The sequence below is a fragment of the Haemaphysalis longicornis genome, unplaced genomic scaffold, assembly GCF_048455015.1.
Source record: "Haemaphysalis longicornis isolate Haplotype H1 unplaced genomic scaffold, Haemaphysalis longicornis Haplotype H1 scaffold_67, whole genome shotgun sequence".
In the NCBI taxonomy this organism is placed as follows: domain Eukaryota; kingdom Metazoa; phylum Arthropoda; class Arachnida; order Ixodida; family Ixodidae; genus Haemaphysalis; species Haemaphysalis longicornis.
In genome coordinates, this window is record NW_027526419.1 from 577,141 (window position 1) to 592,385 (window position 15,245).

Sequence of the window (15,245 nt, forward strand, 5' to 3'; positions counted from 1 at the left end):
GGTTGCAAAAAATTAATGTACAAGCTTACGTTCCGAGCGACGCTGAAACTTTTTGAGCAGGAAAGCTAGAGAAAACACCTTTCTTTCTAACTGCCTTAAAATATTTGTCACATTTAAAGGTAAAACCGATTTGAATTCTTTATGGTGCAGAAAGCTTAGGATTGGCCCACAAAATTTTGACAAAAGGGTTACAAAGAGGATACGGGGTGGAGTGAAAAGAGTAGAGGTTTGTGCTTTCCGGACCACAGATGCGACTTAACAGGAGAGTATGGGGGACCGGGAAACACTGCCTACTGGCATGTAGTGCGCAGACATGCTGTCAGCGCACCTGACGATCTCGAACCTTCCGAGTGCCAGAAGCGTACACATTTGGCCACAACATGGACGGACCAGGAGGGTACTTCTATGCTTACGTGCATTTTCGTAACTTCATTTTTTACCCCACCATTCTTACTGCTGTAAAATGCTTTTTTTCTGCTGCACAACAGCCTGTGTTCCTATTTTCATTGGCTGCAAATAGGCGTGAAGAGATCAATACACCCACAATTTTAAAAGAACAAAAGCTTCCTTTCTGTAGCTGCCTGTCCTCTAAGCAGGCACTAGTGATCAGAAGACTCACTAACAGCGACCCCAGTGAATTTGTCCTATATGTGGCGTGACTATAGTTGAGCTCTCGTATATCTCATTACACCAACACATAGTTCAGCGTTTGCCAACTCTAAACCAAACTCTAAGGGCTACTTAACTGGCAATGGATGTCTTTCTTTTTTTTCTTTTAAATAACTGGTCTGTGGCAACTTGATCCATTCCTTTCTGGCAGCAATGGATGTTGTTTTCTACCAAAAATTCCGTTATTAACAAGCTTTCAAATTTCCCACCATTTGGGCAAAAGTGACACCATTTTCAGACTGGCAAAGCAGCAGTTTATGTGCTAAATATGCATTCCAACAAACATTACCGCCTCATGTACTATGGTGTAAACTCGCAATTCTGTTATTCGTTGCAGGAAGCGGTTGATTGCACTAACTAGTGTCGGTGGTGTCACAAGGGCTCAGCTTTGAAGCCGATGATTACCATCAGTCATTTGATTCACTCGTTATCTCGCTTAATTACCAGAATTTCGCAATAAAACTCGTGACGGGAGAATCAGGGTGCAAAAGACTGCAAAATGCCGCCTATGTAATCGCAGTTTCTTCACAAGCAGTTCAGTAGCCCTTTTGAAGTGGTCTAGGGTCGACACTGGTGACAAATGCCGCAAAAAAGTTTGTAAAAGAAAGACTACACTTGACGGGGGGCAAAAGATGTGTTAAAAGAAGATGAATGGTCAGCACCTTTTGTTTTGACCACTTGATTTTAATAAAAGCTTTCATGACAGGCTCCAGAAACAGGCAATAAGGCACATGATTCTGGCAAGCCCCGCCCCCTCAAAAATTAAAAAGGAAAAAAAAAATACGGGTAAAACTGGAAAGACTCTTGTACTTTGGTGGTGACCGGGGGAACCTTGCTCGAGAACGGCAATCCCACGGTCCTCTTTGGGTCTGGAAAAAAAAAAGAGAGGGTGAAAGTGTGACTTGGCATGCAAGAAATGCAAGCGCGCGTCCACAGTATAGTATTACATAAGTCATCCCGAGACTTGTTTAGAGTCAATCGACTGTTCAGAACCCTGCGGTCAGGGCTAGTGAGTGCATTTGTGCCCTTGGTGACAAAAAGTGCGCTAAGAGAATGAATGCATCAGTAGAGCACCAGTTAGTTCACAAGGTTTTTGCACCACCTTTTTTTTTTTTTTTTTCATTTTACACAAAAAAGCATATACTGATAAGCCCAAAAGAAAGAGGCCTTGGGGGCTTATATTGCAGGGATTGGTTTTTTTTAAGGCTATTTTAGTTCATGAGGATCACGAAACTTTGAAAAATACCTCTGCAAGAAAAACAGTGTAAAGACATGTTATGCTGCCAAAGGTAGTTGGATGGAAAGTACTACTATTCATACTATGCAGATCCATTTAACACAAGACGCATTAACGATCTCTCTTGGTGACGATTCTTTATTAAACGACTGCAGGATGTCTTCCGACTTTTCACATTGTTTTTTCTAACACGCCTGACAACCAATTATTCAAACACGCCAGGCCATAAAACGTTTTCTCACCAACTAATTTGAGCACCAGCCAACAACACAGGAAATCAGTGAAAAAATCAGCCAAAGACTACCCAGCTGAAACCCACTCCCGGGCTGGCTCTAAATGCACACATCTCGAGTGTTAAAAGCAACACAACGGTGACAGATCTGCATTTGCTGCGTTCAGGGACTGAAACATGAAGCATAAAAAGTAGTAAGTGCACCTCTGCCCTAGAGGTGCACATCTCTTTTTCCCGAAGTTGTGTTTGGCACTTAAGCCTACTTCTTACGACAATATACCAATTGGTCCGTATCGACTCGTTAATCCAGTTCATAAAAGGCAGCCCGTAAAACAAAAAAACAAACAGACAAAGAAAAAAAAACGAAAAGCCAGATGCGGGAAAAAAAGGGGAGGGGAGTTGCACAGTGGCAAGACAAAAGCAGCGAAAGTGATGTTTAGGTCTGCCCTGTAACCGTGCAAAGCAATGATCAGTCCTTACGTGACTCGACGTACTGTAGCTCCCTGGAGAAGAGTGCCTACGCTCCCTCCTCTTTTTTTTCCTCTCTCCAACTTTTCACGGCACCTTGTTGCCGTGTGACAGTCTATCAAGCCAGCTGATAGACTGTCAGGGCCTGCGCAGAGTGCAAGAACAGGCCGGGTACAAAATACTGCAGAAGGGGTGGGGGGGGGGGGGGTAGTGGGTAAAACTTTACTAGGAGTAAACCTTTATGTTTCGGCACCCCAGAAAGTTATATAATTCAAATAGCAGCCTAACGTCCTCGGTTAATGGAGAACACTCAGTAGACATTCATATCTGGAACCACATTTGCCGACACACGATGGACATTTAACAACTAACACCCTTCTACATCTAACCTGACGAACATCTAACAGTGTATGTGAAAAAGAACGCAAGCTTACAGACGTCTGATGGATGTCTTTTGGAGGAGGGATCTAATAGCGGCTGCTACACTAGCAGCAAAGGTTTAAGGCCTGCAACTAAAGCAACGGCCACTGCAATTATCCCGCTCCTGTGCTAACTGCAACCAATTTATCCCTGCAAACTTATTGGTCTCATCTGCCCACCTAACTTTCTGCCGCCCCCTGCCACGCTTGCCTTCTCTAGCGATCCACTCCGTTGCCCTTAATGACCCACGGTTATCTTGCCTTCGCATTACATGCCCTGCCCACGTCCATTTCTTCTTCTTGATTTCTACTAATATGTCCTTCCCACGCGCTTGTTCCCTGACCCACTTTGCTGTCTTCTTGTCCCTTAATGTTACACCTATCATCTTCCACTCCACTGCCCGCTGAGTCGTTCTCAATTTAAGTTGAACCCTCTTAGTGAGCCTCCAAGTTTATGCCCTGTTGGTGAGTACGGGTAAGATGCTGCTGTCATACACTTTCTTCTTCAGGGACAATGGTACGTTGCCATTCATTATCTGAGAATGCCTGCAGAAAGTTTATTCTCCAAGCAGTAGCAGCAGCTGGATGAACTTGAAAAGCTTCCTTTTTTAGCCTAGCTTTATGTCCCCTTATCCCCTCCAGCACTGTCCAGCATTACCAGGGTTTCTAGCTGTGCTCCTGGAGTAGTGCTCTTTGAGGATGTAGTTGTTCACAAAGGGAAGAAAAGCGTAGTCTCTGTTTCCACGACCGGATTTCAGAGTGCACAGTAACAAAAAGAAAAGTCCCCATGGTTTCTGTATGTGTAACCTATAACCAACCCCATTTCGCTACAAGCATAAACCATGCATCCTGTGTCATCCCTTCAGGCATGGCCACTTTTAAGGGGGGACACTGGTCTTAAAACAGCTCCTTTTAATTTTCAAGTAAACTTTGTCGAACTTATCAGGCTTGCTGCTTTTTCTTCACTGATATCAAATATGCCATTATCGTTTTGAGTCGGTCAGTTAGTTCCCAAGATAGGCAGAGATAATTAGCCATTTCTGGAGGAACAATACACAAAGCAGTGTTAGTCATAAAACTGTAATCTTCATATTTTCCAATACTATGAACCCTGGTGAATGTAATAAGAGAATCGGTTTTTTGATGCACTGCTTGGAGCTAATTTTACAGCTGATTAAAATTTGGTGGCACCAGTGGCAAGGAACCATTTTGAGTGCCCATTTCAAACACCAAGGTTTAATGAGCTGTAAATTAGTTCCACGCGATGCATCACCTAATCACTCTTGACGACGTACTCGCAATCACAAATTTGTGAAGCGATCATGTACATCCACACTTATCAGCGAGAGTACTCGTGAGTATGTTCTTGCAAGCAATCATGAGTACATACTCATTGGCCTGTACCAATGACTCTTGTACTGACCTATTCACCAGTGCAAGCGCCCACGCTATGTTCTGACAACTGATCACATACTAACTCATACTAGCGACTACGACCACACTCACCAGTATGGGTATGTTCCCAAGATCGATTAGATCAAATATTCGCATCGGAAGTCGCCCATCATCAGGCTTTGTTCACATTTTCAGCCAACACCCATTATCCACATCGACGTAGGCGAGTACAAATCAGCACAGGGCATGAGTATGTCAGCATTGAGGTCACCCCACACCAACTCGCAGTACTAATGTTGGGAAACAGCGAGGTGACTGACCATAGGCTGGGCTGGCCCACAAAGATGGGCTGCCCGCGTCCGTACACCAGGAAGGCGGCGCAGCCCACCAGGTTGAGCAGCGCCGTGAGGTAGAAGATGAGCGACCAGCTCCGGGTCACGTCCACCACGTAGCCCACCAGGTACACCCCCAGGAAGCCTGCAGCCACCACAAAACAGGGAACGCCGTCTTTGTCTCCGCGAGGTTTTTGTTTTTTCTCGCTTTTTTCAAAGGGAGTGAGAAAGAAGAAGTCTGTAGGGACATTGGTTGTACAGCGTAGAAGGGTGTTTTCAATGCCCAGAGAAAAACAACAACATATTTTGCAAATTTTTGTTGTTATCACAAATTGAAATTTGCGTCGTCACTTTTTTCAAACTTACAGTGTGTATTTATTTGCGTTTACAGTTTGAACACTCCTGCTTCGTTTTGTTTTATTTTTTTTACCCTTACTTTTATTGCGCTAATACAATACGTGTTCCATGTAATACCCCCTCACGGGAGCCTTTAGGGGTATCGTGAATAAATAAATAAATAAATTCTAAGCACCACACCTTCCCACTTTTTTGTAACCTACGGTCATGGCGTAGGAACAAGACAGGAAGGGAAATGGCACTTCCTGAGGCGGCCAGACGACATCACAAGCGTTTGGCAAAGGTTAAGCTAGCAGCATCTGTCGCTGAGAAGCAACTGCGCGGCCACTGCGATTGGCCGAAATGGATTGTGGCCGCTATCGCTTCGTCCATCAGATGCTGCTGCTACTCTAAAAAAAATCACCATATATATATACTGAGCTTCAAATATAAGGCGGAGTATGACTTCGAGGCTATGAATTTTGGAAAAAAAAAAAAAAAAACCTCGCCTTATATTCGAATAAATACAGTATTCTTGCTCCGCGCGTACGGTGTTACAGGTGTGAAATGGAGCTCACATTCAAAGCAGTTTAAATGAAGAGCTTTTTGGTCTTGCCTACCGCAGACCTGAGAGCGAGGCCTTAAACTAGAGGAATATTTAAGGCCCTGCTCTCAAGCCCCCCTACCGAACGCGCGTATAATTTGTAAGCATACGCTTCACATACAACATTACACTCACCGGCATCTCAAACTTTTTAGCCTGAATATTTAGAAACGAAAAAGGGGGCAGTCGGAAAACTTTTGCTGATGCCGAACGTCTTTTATCCAATATTGATGAGCTCGAAAGTAAACCAAAAACTACAGGTGTTAAGGTGCCATGTTCCTGACTGTGATGTCAAACATGAATTATGAAATACACTGCAATCCTTTCCCTCGCAAACAATGAAAACTAACTGTGAATCAAACAGAAGACTTTTCGACTTCCAAATATTTGCCTTAATGCGCGAAGCTTGTAACATACATAAAAAATGGTTTTGGCCTACAGCGACGTGCTTTTGTGTACTAACACTGGATAACAGAAAAGGTACAAACATATTAGTAAACAATTAAGACAAGGTAGTGAAGAAAAAAACACAGCCAGCACTGTCATTAAAAATGCGAGCTCCCGAAGATGTTTTGAATACTAGGGACTGGATGCAGTCCCTCCAGTGACTGAAGGGATGGATTTGTTATGCGTGAACAGGCATTGGTCCATGTGAAAATCGGTATGAACTTCACAATTAACTTCACAAGTGTGAAATTCTAGAAAAAACTTGTGAAATATCTTGGAGGGCTGGCATACCTGGTATGGCTCCAACCGTGTTCATGAGCCCTGCAGGGAAGACAAAAGACAGGAGTGTTTCTGAACTGAATAAATAATGGCTACTGCTTTCACAGAACTACGACGACATTATAACTTCTCCTTGACACAAGGGCATGGTCAAAAGTGAATAAAACAAACAAACGGAAGGATCACTAACTTTGCACAGTGAAAGTGAGTTTTAAAAGCCTCTAATGTGGTTGTGACAGCGCTCTGGAACTCGCCTACAAGTTCGCGCTATGTTATTGAAACTGATGCAAAAACGATGTTTCAAGCTACGCAACTATAAACGCAACTATTGCGCCTACATCAGTTTCAGATAGTCAGGGAAAGAAAGCAAAAGCAGGGGATGTTAAAGCGCATGAAACAAAAAAATTTTTACCATTAAAACAAGGACACTAGCAGTGGGTGGATATTAAAAATGATTATGCGTGCTACAACTCACCGGTGCGATGGGTCGGTTAAAAACCCAAGGGTAAACGCATTTTAGGTCGGGTAAAAAAGACGTATGTTACGAAAAATCATAAAATGCAGCGATATTCATTAGCAAGTCTGATTTCGCAGACCCTCGTTCGCTAGTTAGAGAAAGCCGTTGCTGCAACACAGGAGCTTTTCCAGAACTTAAAGTGCCATTGCAAGCGGGGCTGTTGTGACTTGTGTTGCGACCTGCCCAACGAGGCAGCACAATTGTCGACACGTTTTACGATTACCGTAATTACCCGATTCTAACGCGCACCTTTTTTCCGGAAAAATAGGTAGAAAAATCGCATGCGCATTAGAATCGGATACGAAACCGAAACTGCCGAAACAACGGAAATTTCGTCTCGCCCATCGCCATCTCAAGATGGCGCCAAAGCTTGTAGCAACAATTTTTCGGACGCAGGAAGCATAGGCGCCCAGGCTTTTCTATCGGCGTTCACACAAATCGTCAAATCGTTCCACTTGCGCACTTGATAACAGCAATGGCAGCAGCGGCTCTCACGCGTTCAAAACGAGTGGTCGGCTGAAGCGTGCGCCTCTGGAGAAGTTCGCGGGATGGGCGAGCGAGGCGTGGGCCACGATCCTATCGATCATGGTTGAACGTTCATTATGAAGTGTGGCATCGCGAACGCGCTTTACGGCACCAAGGACGAGGTGTTGTGGTCAGCGGAGAGCGACGAGGAGGGAGATGGGTGAGATTACTTCGAGAAATAAATCGCCCGTTTATCTCGCATTCGTTGTTCTTGCTCACAAAGTTCCGTGCGCGTTACAATCGGAAGTGCAAGTTTTTTCGTTTTTTTTTTTTGCCAGGAAAATAGGGTGCGCGTTAGAATCGGGGGCGCGTTAGAATCGGGTAATTACGGTATTCTACCTGCCACTAAGTAGAACAGGACTGAACAAATATTCACAGTTGCTTTTCTTTCCTCTACGTAAAATCAAGAAGCAATGAAAATTTAGAATTACCACGGGTCCCACTAAGCAAAACAGGAAAAAAGGGAAGCTTAGAACAATCTTCCTCTCCTTCAGAATGATCTTCCTTTCCACTGAGCAGAATAGGAACTAGAGTGGGTATTTCGAATTATCCCATTTACCATTAAGCGAAATTGATAGGATAAGGCGGCCTGCTGCTTAGCCCAAGGAGTCAGGTTTGATTCCTGTCGTGGTGGATGCTTTCCAGGTGGAAGTGGAAAGCGAAAATGCCCGTGTTCGAGATTTCGGCACACATTAAAGATCCCCACTGGTCAAAATTACTCCAGAATCCTCCACTACGGTGTTCAAAATTTTGGCACATGTTAAAAATTCCCAGGTGGTCAAAATTAATCCAGAGTCCTCCACTACGGTGTCCCTCATAGCACAGGCATAGCTTCAGTACGCTAAACAACCAATCAATAAATCAAATCAATCAATCAATCAATCAAATTGATTGGAACAAGAATGTCAAGTGCAACGCTTAACGGCAGAACCACCGTTAATAAACACATGTTGGAGAATTGGTGCATCTGTAAAGGGGGCACGCATCCATGTTTCGAACGAATACAGTTTTGATATGATCCGCACATCGTCCCTTGTTCAGCGAGGATGACGTGACGATTTCGGTCGCGTTCTGCGTCACAACCAACCGAGCGTGCGCGCTCACCGAAGACGGAGCCCGCGTGCAGCGGAGCGATGTCCTGCGGGTTGATGAAGACGCCGCTGTTGTGGAAGCCCGAGCAGGCCACCGCCAGGGAGACAAACAGCAGGGCCCACGTGTACTCGCACCAGGGCACCAGGGGCAGCAGCAGCGCCTTGCTCAGCTGGCACAGCGCCTGCCGCAAACAGGGGGACGGGGAGGGGGGGGGGTGAAGACCACTCAGCTATAGGACTGAAGTACTACAGTAAAGGCTGCTTATATCGAAAACGGATATATCGAATTATTGCCTATACCGAACCCTTGTATAATTCTGGTAAAAATTACATGCATTTAAAACTTTTTATATCGAACGCGATTTTGCTCACAATAGATATATCGAACTCTCCCGCGCAGAATTTTTCGCTCTCCTTGGGCATGCGGCAGGCTTTCCCGCAATACATCGGCGCGCAGCGGTGGAGCGGGTGTCGCTCGCGAGCTCGGGCGCGTCCAAACCGGCCGTGGCAGAGTGGACCAGCTCCACGCATGCATGCCGCTGGAGCCGAAAGCACCACATTGGGCGCTGCGGGCTGCAGTGTCACCGAACTTCAAGTCCGCGCCACTGGCTGCCCGCACTTGCTCGGTTCGCTGGGTTCGCCGTTATTCGCTTGTATCCATGCTTGTCTCCGCTCTGTCGAAGACGCCGAGGACTCTGTACCGCTTCCGAGCACGAGCGAAGCCGTCGCTGCCGTGGCCCTGCTATGGCGAAACTGCAGTGCCACTGAGGGCAGCGGTCTCGTGCTTGCGACTGTTTAGATACCGTGGAGCAAGCAGTCACCAGCAACGCATTGCGCTCCAAGAAGCAGGCTACACTCATGCAGTTCTTCCGCCCCAATAAATTATTTTTTTCTTACCGAGAAAGTGTCGTATCAATAGTGGACTGCAGGGTGGTAAGAGCTCAGCGTTAGCTTGAGACTCCGTCGGCAAGATCGCTCTCATGTGAGTTTTTTTTTGCTTCAGTTACTATATCGAATTTTTGCTATATCGAACTATTATACAATCCTCGCGCTGTTCGATATAAGCGGGCTTTACTGTACTACTCTCTAAGAGCGGTCGCGCATAAAGCAGTAGTACACTTAACATTATAAGTCATATAAGTCAAGCAGTTGACCTCAACTGCTTTAAGAGCGGTATATGCACTCAAGAAGTCCAGTATAACCTCGTTTCAACAGACCATGATAGCGATTGTTATTTCGGTCTGCTGTAAAAGGAGTACGAACAATCCAAATACTGTCGCTACAGACTTTGATGGAATCGTCGACGAAGTCTGTTATAACAAGAGTTCAGACTTTGCAAGTGTTGAAAACAAAAACAAGCAATAAAGGTATCCCGGTCATTTCTCAAGATTCAGTTTACAATTGAAACGGGATGGCAGTTAAGGCCAACAGACCTTTAGCATGGCTTAGGTTTTAGGGCAGTCGATGCTATGAAGCACGTCCCGAAATCCCCCGCATGAGTCTTTTTTTCACTTGCTGCTACTCCATCATTCCATTCACTCGTACCATTACTCATGCCTACGCTTGCGTTTCCACTGTCTCCACATGAATATAGCAAAGTGCAAGCAAAGGCCTTTCTGCTCAGCTTGCGAGATTTAGCCACCTACATTGTATGGGACTTACATTCTTTTTGTTTCAACTATGGAAACTCTCATACTGTAATGGAAACAGGTGTGAAAACCTGTATATTTAGGACTCTCTAAACTACGCCAAAGGGCATACTATCGCATTTAAAAACAAAAAAACTATGGTAACTTTCATATTGTAACAAACTGCGTCAATCCCTACGAATTCCATGTTTAGTCTGCAAGCCTGAGCTCCCTGCTTCTTTCTTTTCAATTCCAATCGGCAGCTGTCCTCTTTGGTTTCGTAGTAGATTGCCCACTGACCGTGCTCTCAGCTTTTGCTTTGCAGTGCTTCACACCTTTACAATATACAAACATTTGGTACGTTGGACTAACTTTGTTATATTTTAAATCCTATCACTCGACTGCTAGGACATCGCACTTACGCATACTGCACGTGCGTGATTGCGCGGATTCAACAGTGCTAGTTTTCGGCAAGCGGAAAGTTGCACTTCTACTAATTCACAATGATTCTTAGTTTTTTTCAAATTGTGTTCTTGTTCGATCACCATTGTAAATTAGAAACACACGCTCCAAACGTATGAAAGGAAAGGCTGTCCACACTTGAAAAGTCCACTGTAGAGGTCCAAAAACAGGACTTGCTAACCTTTTAAACTAGACTGTTATTTCCAAATGTATGTTATAACAGAGCCCAAGTAAAAGAAGTTTAAACAATCACACAGATAGGAATAAGAAACAAACACTGTAATAGTATATTGTATCAGAATATCTGTTGTAATGAGGTTACAATATTGTACTACCTCTTCAAAAGTGGCAGTATCTACACAGCAGTAGAAGTAGTTGAAGTGGTAGTACACTCAACTACGTACTACTACTATGCCTTCAAGAGTGGTACGTAGTACCTAAAGCAAAAACACATTCAACAAGTATTACCTCTTTAAGAGCAGTAGTACACTCAAAAAGCTGCCTGAAATGGTAGTACACTTCAAGCAGCTTGTAGACTGCCCTGATTGGTAACGAGTGGTACCTGTTAAGTGTACCACCACTTAACAGGTACCACTCGTTTCCAATCAGGGCAGTTTTTTCTGCCAACTGAGGAAGGAACTTCAATTCAGAAAGGGTGGTTCTGCAAAACTACCTCACTCAGCAAGTACCATTGCGCTTACCTGAACCGGCAGTACATTTAACAAGTGCTATAACTTCAAGAGTGGCAGTAGTACCTCAAGTGAATGAAACATTTGCAAAACCCAGTTGGCACTGTAACAGCACTAGGCTGGGGCGAACACTCCTGTTTCGATAAACTGGGAAGTCTATGAAGCTTAAACGAGACAGTATAGCTTTGCGTTCGCAAAGCTGCCGACAAATTGAGGGCTGCAGCACACGTCGTACCATGTGTGTTCTGTGGAAGACATGCCATACTTACTTCAGAGAGCTTCCGTACCCTCGCGATGGGCTGCCCTGAAAGAAGAGAGGGAAACCGGGAGACTAAATGTATTGCTACAACTTTACAACAATGTGTACGCACATATACACAACTTCCCAGATTTGTAAGCACAGAATTCACTCTCATTTTAAGGCTCTTAAAGCTTGGAAGATTCTAGGCCAGTGATTCTCAAATGGGGGTCCGCGGACCCCTGGGGGTCCGCGAGAGCATTTGAGGGGTCCGCGAAGCCTACCTCAAAGCTTTTACTCAAAGCTTTTTCTCGATTTTGCCAGCACTTTCTTGCAATGCAAAAAATGTAGCTTTGTCGCATTACATGTACGTTTAGTTTCTACGCGTAGCACCTATTTTAACAACTGCTTTTTGCACGACAAGCCAGCTATGAGAAGGAAAGAAGCATACACAGAAGAGGCAATATATAGGTGTTTAGAAGAATTTTAGATTCAAGACCAGATTGTTTAACATGGTGCGCATCGTCATTAGTGTCAACCATAAAAGGCGGGCATCGAATAAGTGTGTAGGCTACGTAAGCTGCAAGTAGAAATTGTTTGACGTTATGACATCAAACAACATATGCTCCATCGTGGGCTCCCCCCATCACTTTAGCAAGCCCAAAAGGGGTCCCCGGGGCAGTCATGGCTGAGAACCACTGTTCCAGGCAATGAATGCAACATGACAAGGTAGCATCAGAGCAAAGAAACGACGAAACGTGTTCGCAATGGTATGGTTATTCGAAGCCTTGATGTGCTTTGAGATTCAAAGCCTGCTTTAGCTGCTTGTATATATGTTCAACTTTCTGCATTTTGAACAGGAAGTATGGGGTAGTGAACAGAAACAGAACTTTCTGAAGTCAAGCCAAAAAGAAAGAAAAAGAGACAAGGTCGGAAGGACATGATCCAGACAACACAGCTGCACAAAAATACTGAGATACCCTATGGTTGTCCATCGTTTTAGAGGGAGGCGAACAGATGAAGTTATCAGCACACAACAATCACCATAGGCTGTACAAATATCAGCTTCAATCTCAGTGGTAAACTTGCATACTCTGAGGCTAGCTTTCAACAGCTTGTACGTCGAATGCTTGAACGCCTGGTACAATCTTCTAAATCCCATTTTAATTTCAATTTCAATTTGTTCAAACACTCGAGCGAACTTGCCGCATAAGCTCAGATAAAGGTCTAAAATTTTGATGGGAGTGGGGCACTCAGTTAACAGCGACAACACTAAAACGAATGTCCGTCAAAAAAAAAAAAAAAGAGAAAGGCCTTAACAGCAACTGTACCTAGTAATAAGAAAATGAAATCGGAGTAAACAAAGGGCTTCTATACTGGAGAAAAACAAAAACAAAAACATGCAGAGGTTTTAATAACTGTGCAGAGTATATGGAGACACTGAAGGGACCCGGAAAACATGACTCTTGTGAACAAGGTCTCTTGCATGCAATGTTGCAAACATGGTGAACATAGGAAAACCAACCAACCTGTTTTCCTTGAAATGTCTCTTATGACCGAGTGTCTCTTTTAACAGGATTTTACTATACAAAGCACATAGCGGAAGAGTTTTAATGGGAAAAATTTGACGCAAGTGGGACGTTTGACCGTACAGCCAAACACCTCAAAACGAAAAGTTGTAAAAGTGGTGCCGATGGTGACGCCCACCTTTGCGTATGAGGTGGTCTGAGAAAGTGCCTCCGCCGATGCTGCAGATGGGAATCATGATCCAGGGAACCATGTTGAACACCCACATCTGCAAACACCCGCAGTCGAGAGGCGTTTTAGCCCACGACAAGCGTTCGAAGACAGACACGGCGCGGGGCTTACAAAGCAGGTAAAACTGGTGCATAAAATCTGGACAAAGGTCTCTTTCCAAACTTTCCACACAAAAGAACACATAAGAACACCATCACTTACTTTTTGTCACTAGCCATCAAAACTGGCAAGTTTTGTTGAACATATCGGGTTATGTAAGGCCCAGGACAAGCAAGTTACAGGAGAGGTGGGCGAAAAGAACTCGTTCATAGGAAGGAACAGCGCACATTTTGACAAAAGACGGACAGAAATACACACCACAAGCGCTGACTATCATCTGATCACTTTATTACAAGTTGTGGAAAATATATAAAGAAAGAGCTGGCGATAACTGCGTCAGTGTGCCATCGATAGCTATCACGCAAAAGGAAATCGCATCCTTGGAAGCCAGGGAAAAGCGGATGTGGCGATAAATTCAATGTTATCATAATGGTTTGACAGGTTGGGAAATCTTTTCCTCTCTTTTCCGTACGTGCTTATTGCATCTTTCCGTGTAAGTGTGCTATTTATTTTCCGCAACTTGTAATAAAGCGGTCAGTTGATAGTGAGCGCTTGTGGTGTGTATTTCTGTCCGTCCTTCGTCAAAATGTGCGCTGTTCCTTCCTTTGTATCTGACCACCAACTAGCCCAATATGGTACCCTTTTGAACTCGTTCATCTAATAGAGTATTACGTAAGACTAGTTGGTGATTAGATACTGAAGTGCGAAGAGCGCACATTTTGACGAGGAACGTGCATTTACACTCCATCCTTTGTCAAAATGTTCACTCTTAACACTTGAGTATGCATTCATATACATATGCTCGCCCAAAATAGAAGGCTAAGGGTTTTTAAAGATAGAACCAAAAATTTAAATAAAAGAGGACGCATTTAGTATATAATTACATCCACATATGGACACACAGACAGATAAATGCTGGTAAAAAAATGCTTTGCTGAAAAACAGACGAGGAAATACTGCGACCCAGGAAGTGTCCAGGAAATGTCCGTCGGGCTGAGCAGCATGCCAAAGTTGTTTCAAATATTAATGGCTACCCGCACTGTTCAATGAAGCGTACTGATTTTAAAGGGACAGACAACTGATTATGCCAGGTACATTTTCTCTGTCCCAAATGAGAGGGCATCACCCATTAAAACCCCTCAACTCCAAACAATTTTGCTGATAGCACCCTAAAACTTTTGAAATCAGAATTTTTACATCTACCAGGCATACGTGGCCCGCCAAGAGGAATGCTGACAACCATATGACAGAGAGCTGAGCGGCAACATATTAATTTTAACTGCATAACTGCACGTGAGATTAAAAGACGTATTTAAAAACTTATCCACGGCTAAAACAACAATAATGCACAACCTTTCCTATTCCTTTATGTGGTTTTTGAATCGCGCGTTGAAACTGACGGAGTTATTTGGACAAGTACGGCAGTGTCATGTTCAGACACTACATGTCGCCACCTCTCAGACTTCATAAATTTGAGCGCAAAATTAAAATCATTTCTGTTTGTTTATTTGGACGGTCCTTGCGGTCACCCCACTACATAAAACGCTGGATTTCATATGAACTGAAGGACATGCACTCCAGAAAAAATTACAGCCCTTCCACTCAACGTGAAAGCTGCCGGAAGTGCAGAGCAGTGATTCGCTATAATGGGCTGTAGCGCCGTTATCCACTCACTGCTACCACCCAATGCAATTCGAATTTCCCGCCTCCACAGTGCTCGCGCGCCCCCTGCCTGAAACTGCACCAGCGGGAGGAGTTCTGTTCTTTTTGTGCTTGCTTTTCCTCCCGCACGTGCCGGCGTTGCACTGCCACTTCTTCTC

At 44.3% G+C, this 15,245-nt stretch overlaps 1 protein-coding gene across 3 annotated transcripts in view; it reads right to left on the reverse strand.

The window, feature by feature from the left end:
• Nucleotides 1-1,344: 1,344 nt before the first annotated feature.
• Nucleotides 1,345-15,245, reverse strand: part of LOC144144239 (voltage-gated purine nucleotide uniporter SLC17A9-like) — a 33,544-nt gene continuing 19,643 nt past the window's right edge. For 2 of the 3 annotated variants that reach the window (XM_077675604.1, XM_077675606.1), the window contains exons 8-14: nucleotides 13,276-13,363; nucleotides 11,600-11,634; nucleotides 8,565-8,733; nucleotides 6,431-6,460; nucleotides 4,741-4,897; nucleotides 2,619-2,751; nucleotides 1,345-1,538 (exon numbers count right to left, since the gene is read on the reverse strand). In XM_077675604.1, the coding sequence (XP_077531730.1) occupies nucleotides 2,745-2,751; nucleotides 4,741-4,897; nucleotides 6,431-6,460; nucleotides 8,565-8,733; nucleotides 11,600-11,634; nucleotides 13,276-13,363 (486 nt within the window). In that variant the 3' untranslated portion in view covers nucleotides 1,345-1,538; nucleotides 2,619-2,744. The remainder of the gene's footprint in view (nucleotides 1,539-2,618; nucleotides 2,752-4,740; nucleotides 4,898-6,430; nucleotides 6,461-8,564; nucleotides 8,734-11,599; nucleotides 11,635-13,275; nucleotides 13,364-15,245) is intronic. The other variant, XM_077675605.1, reaches the window with a different exon arrangement.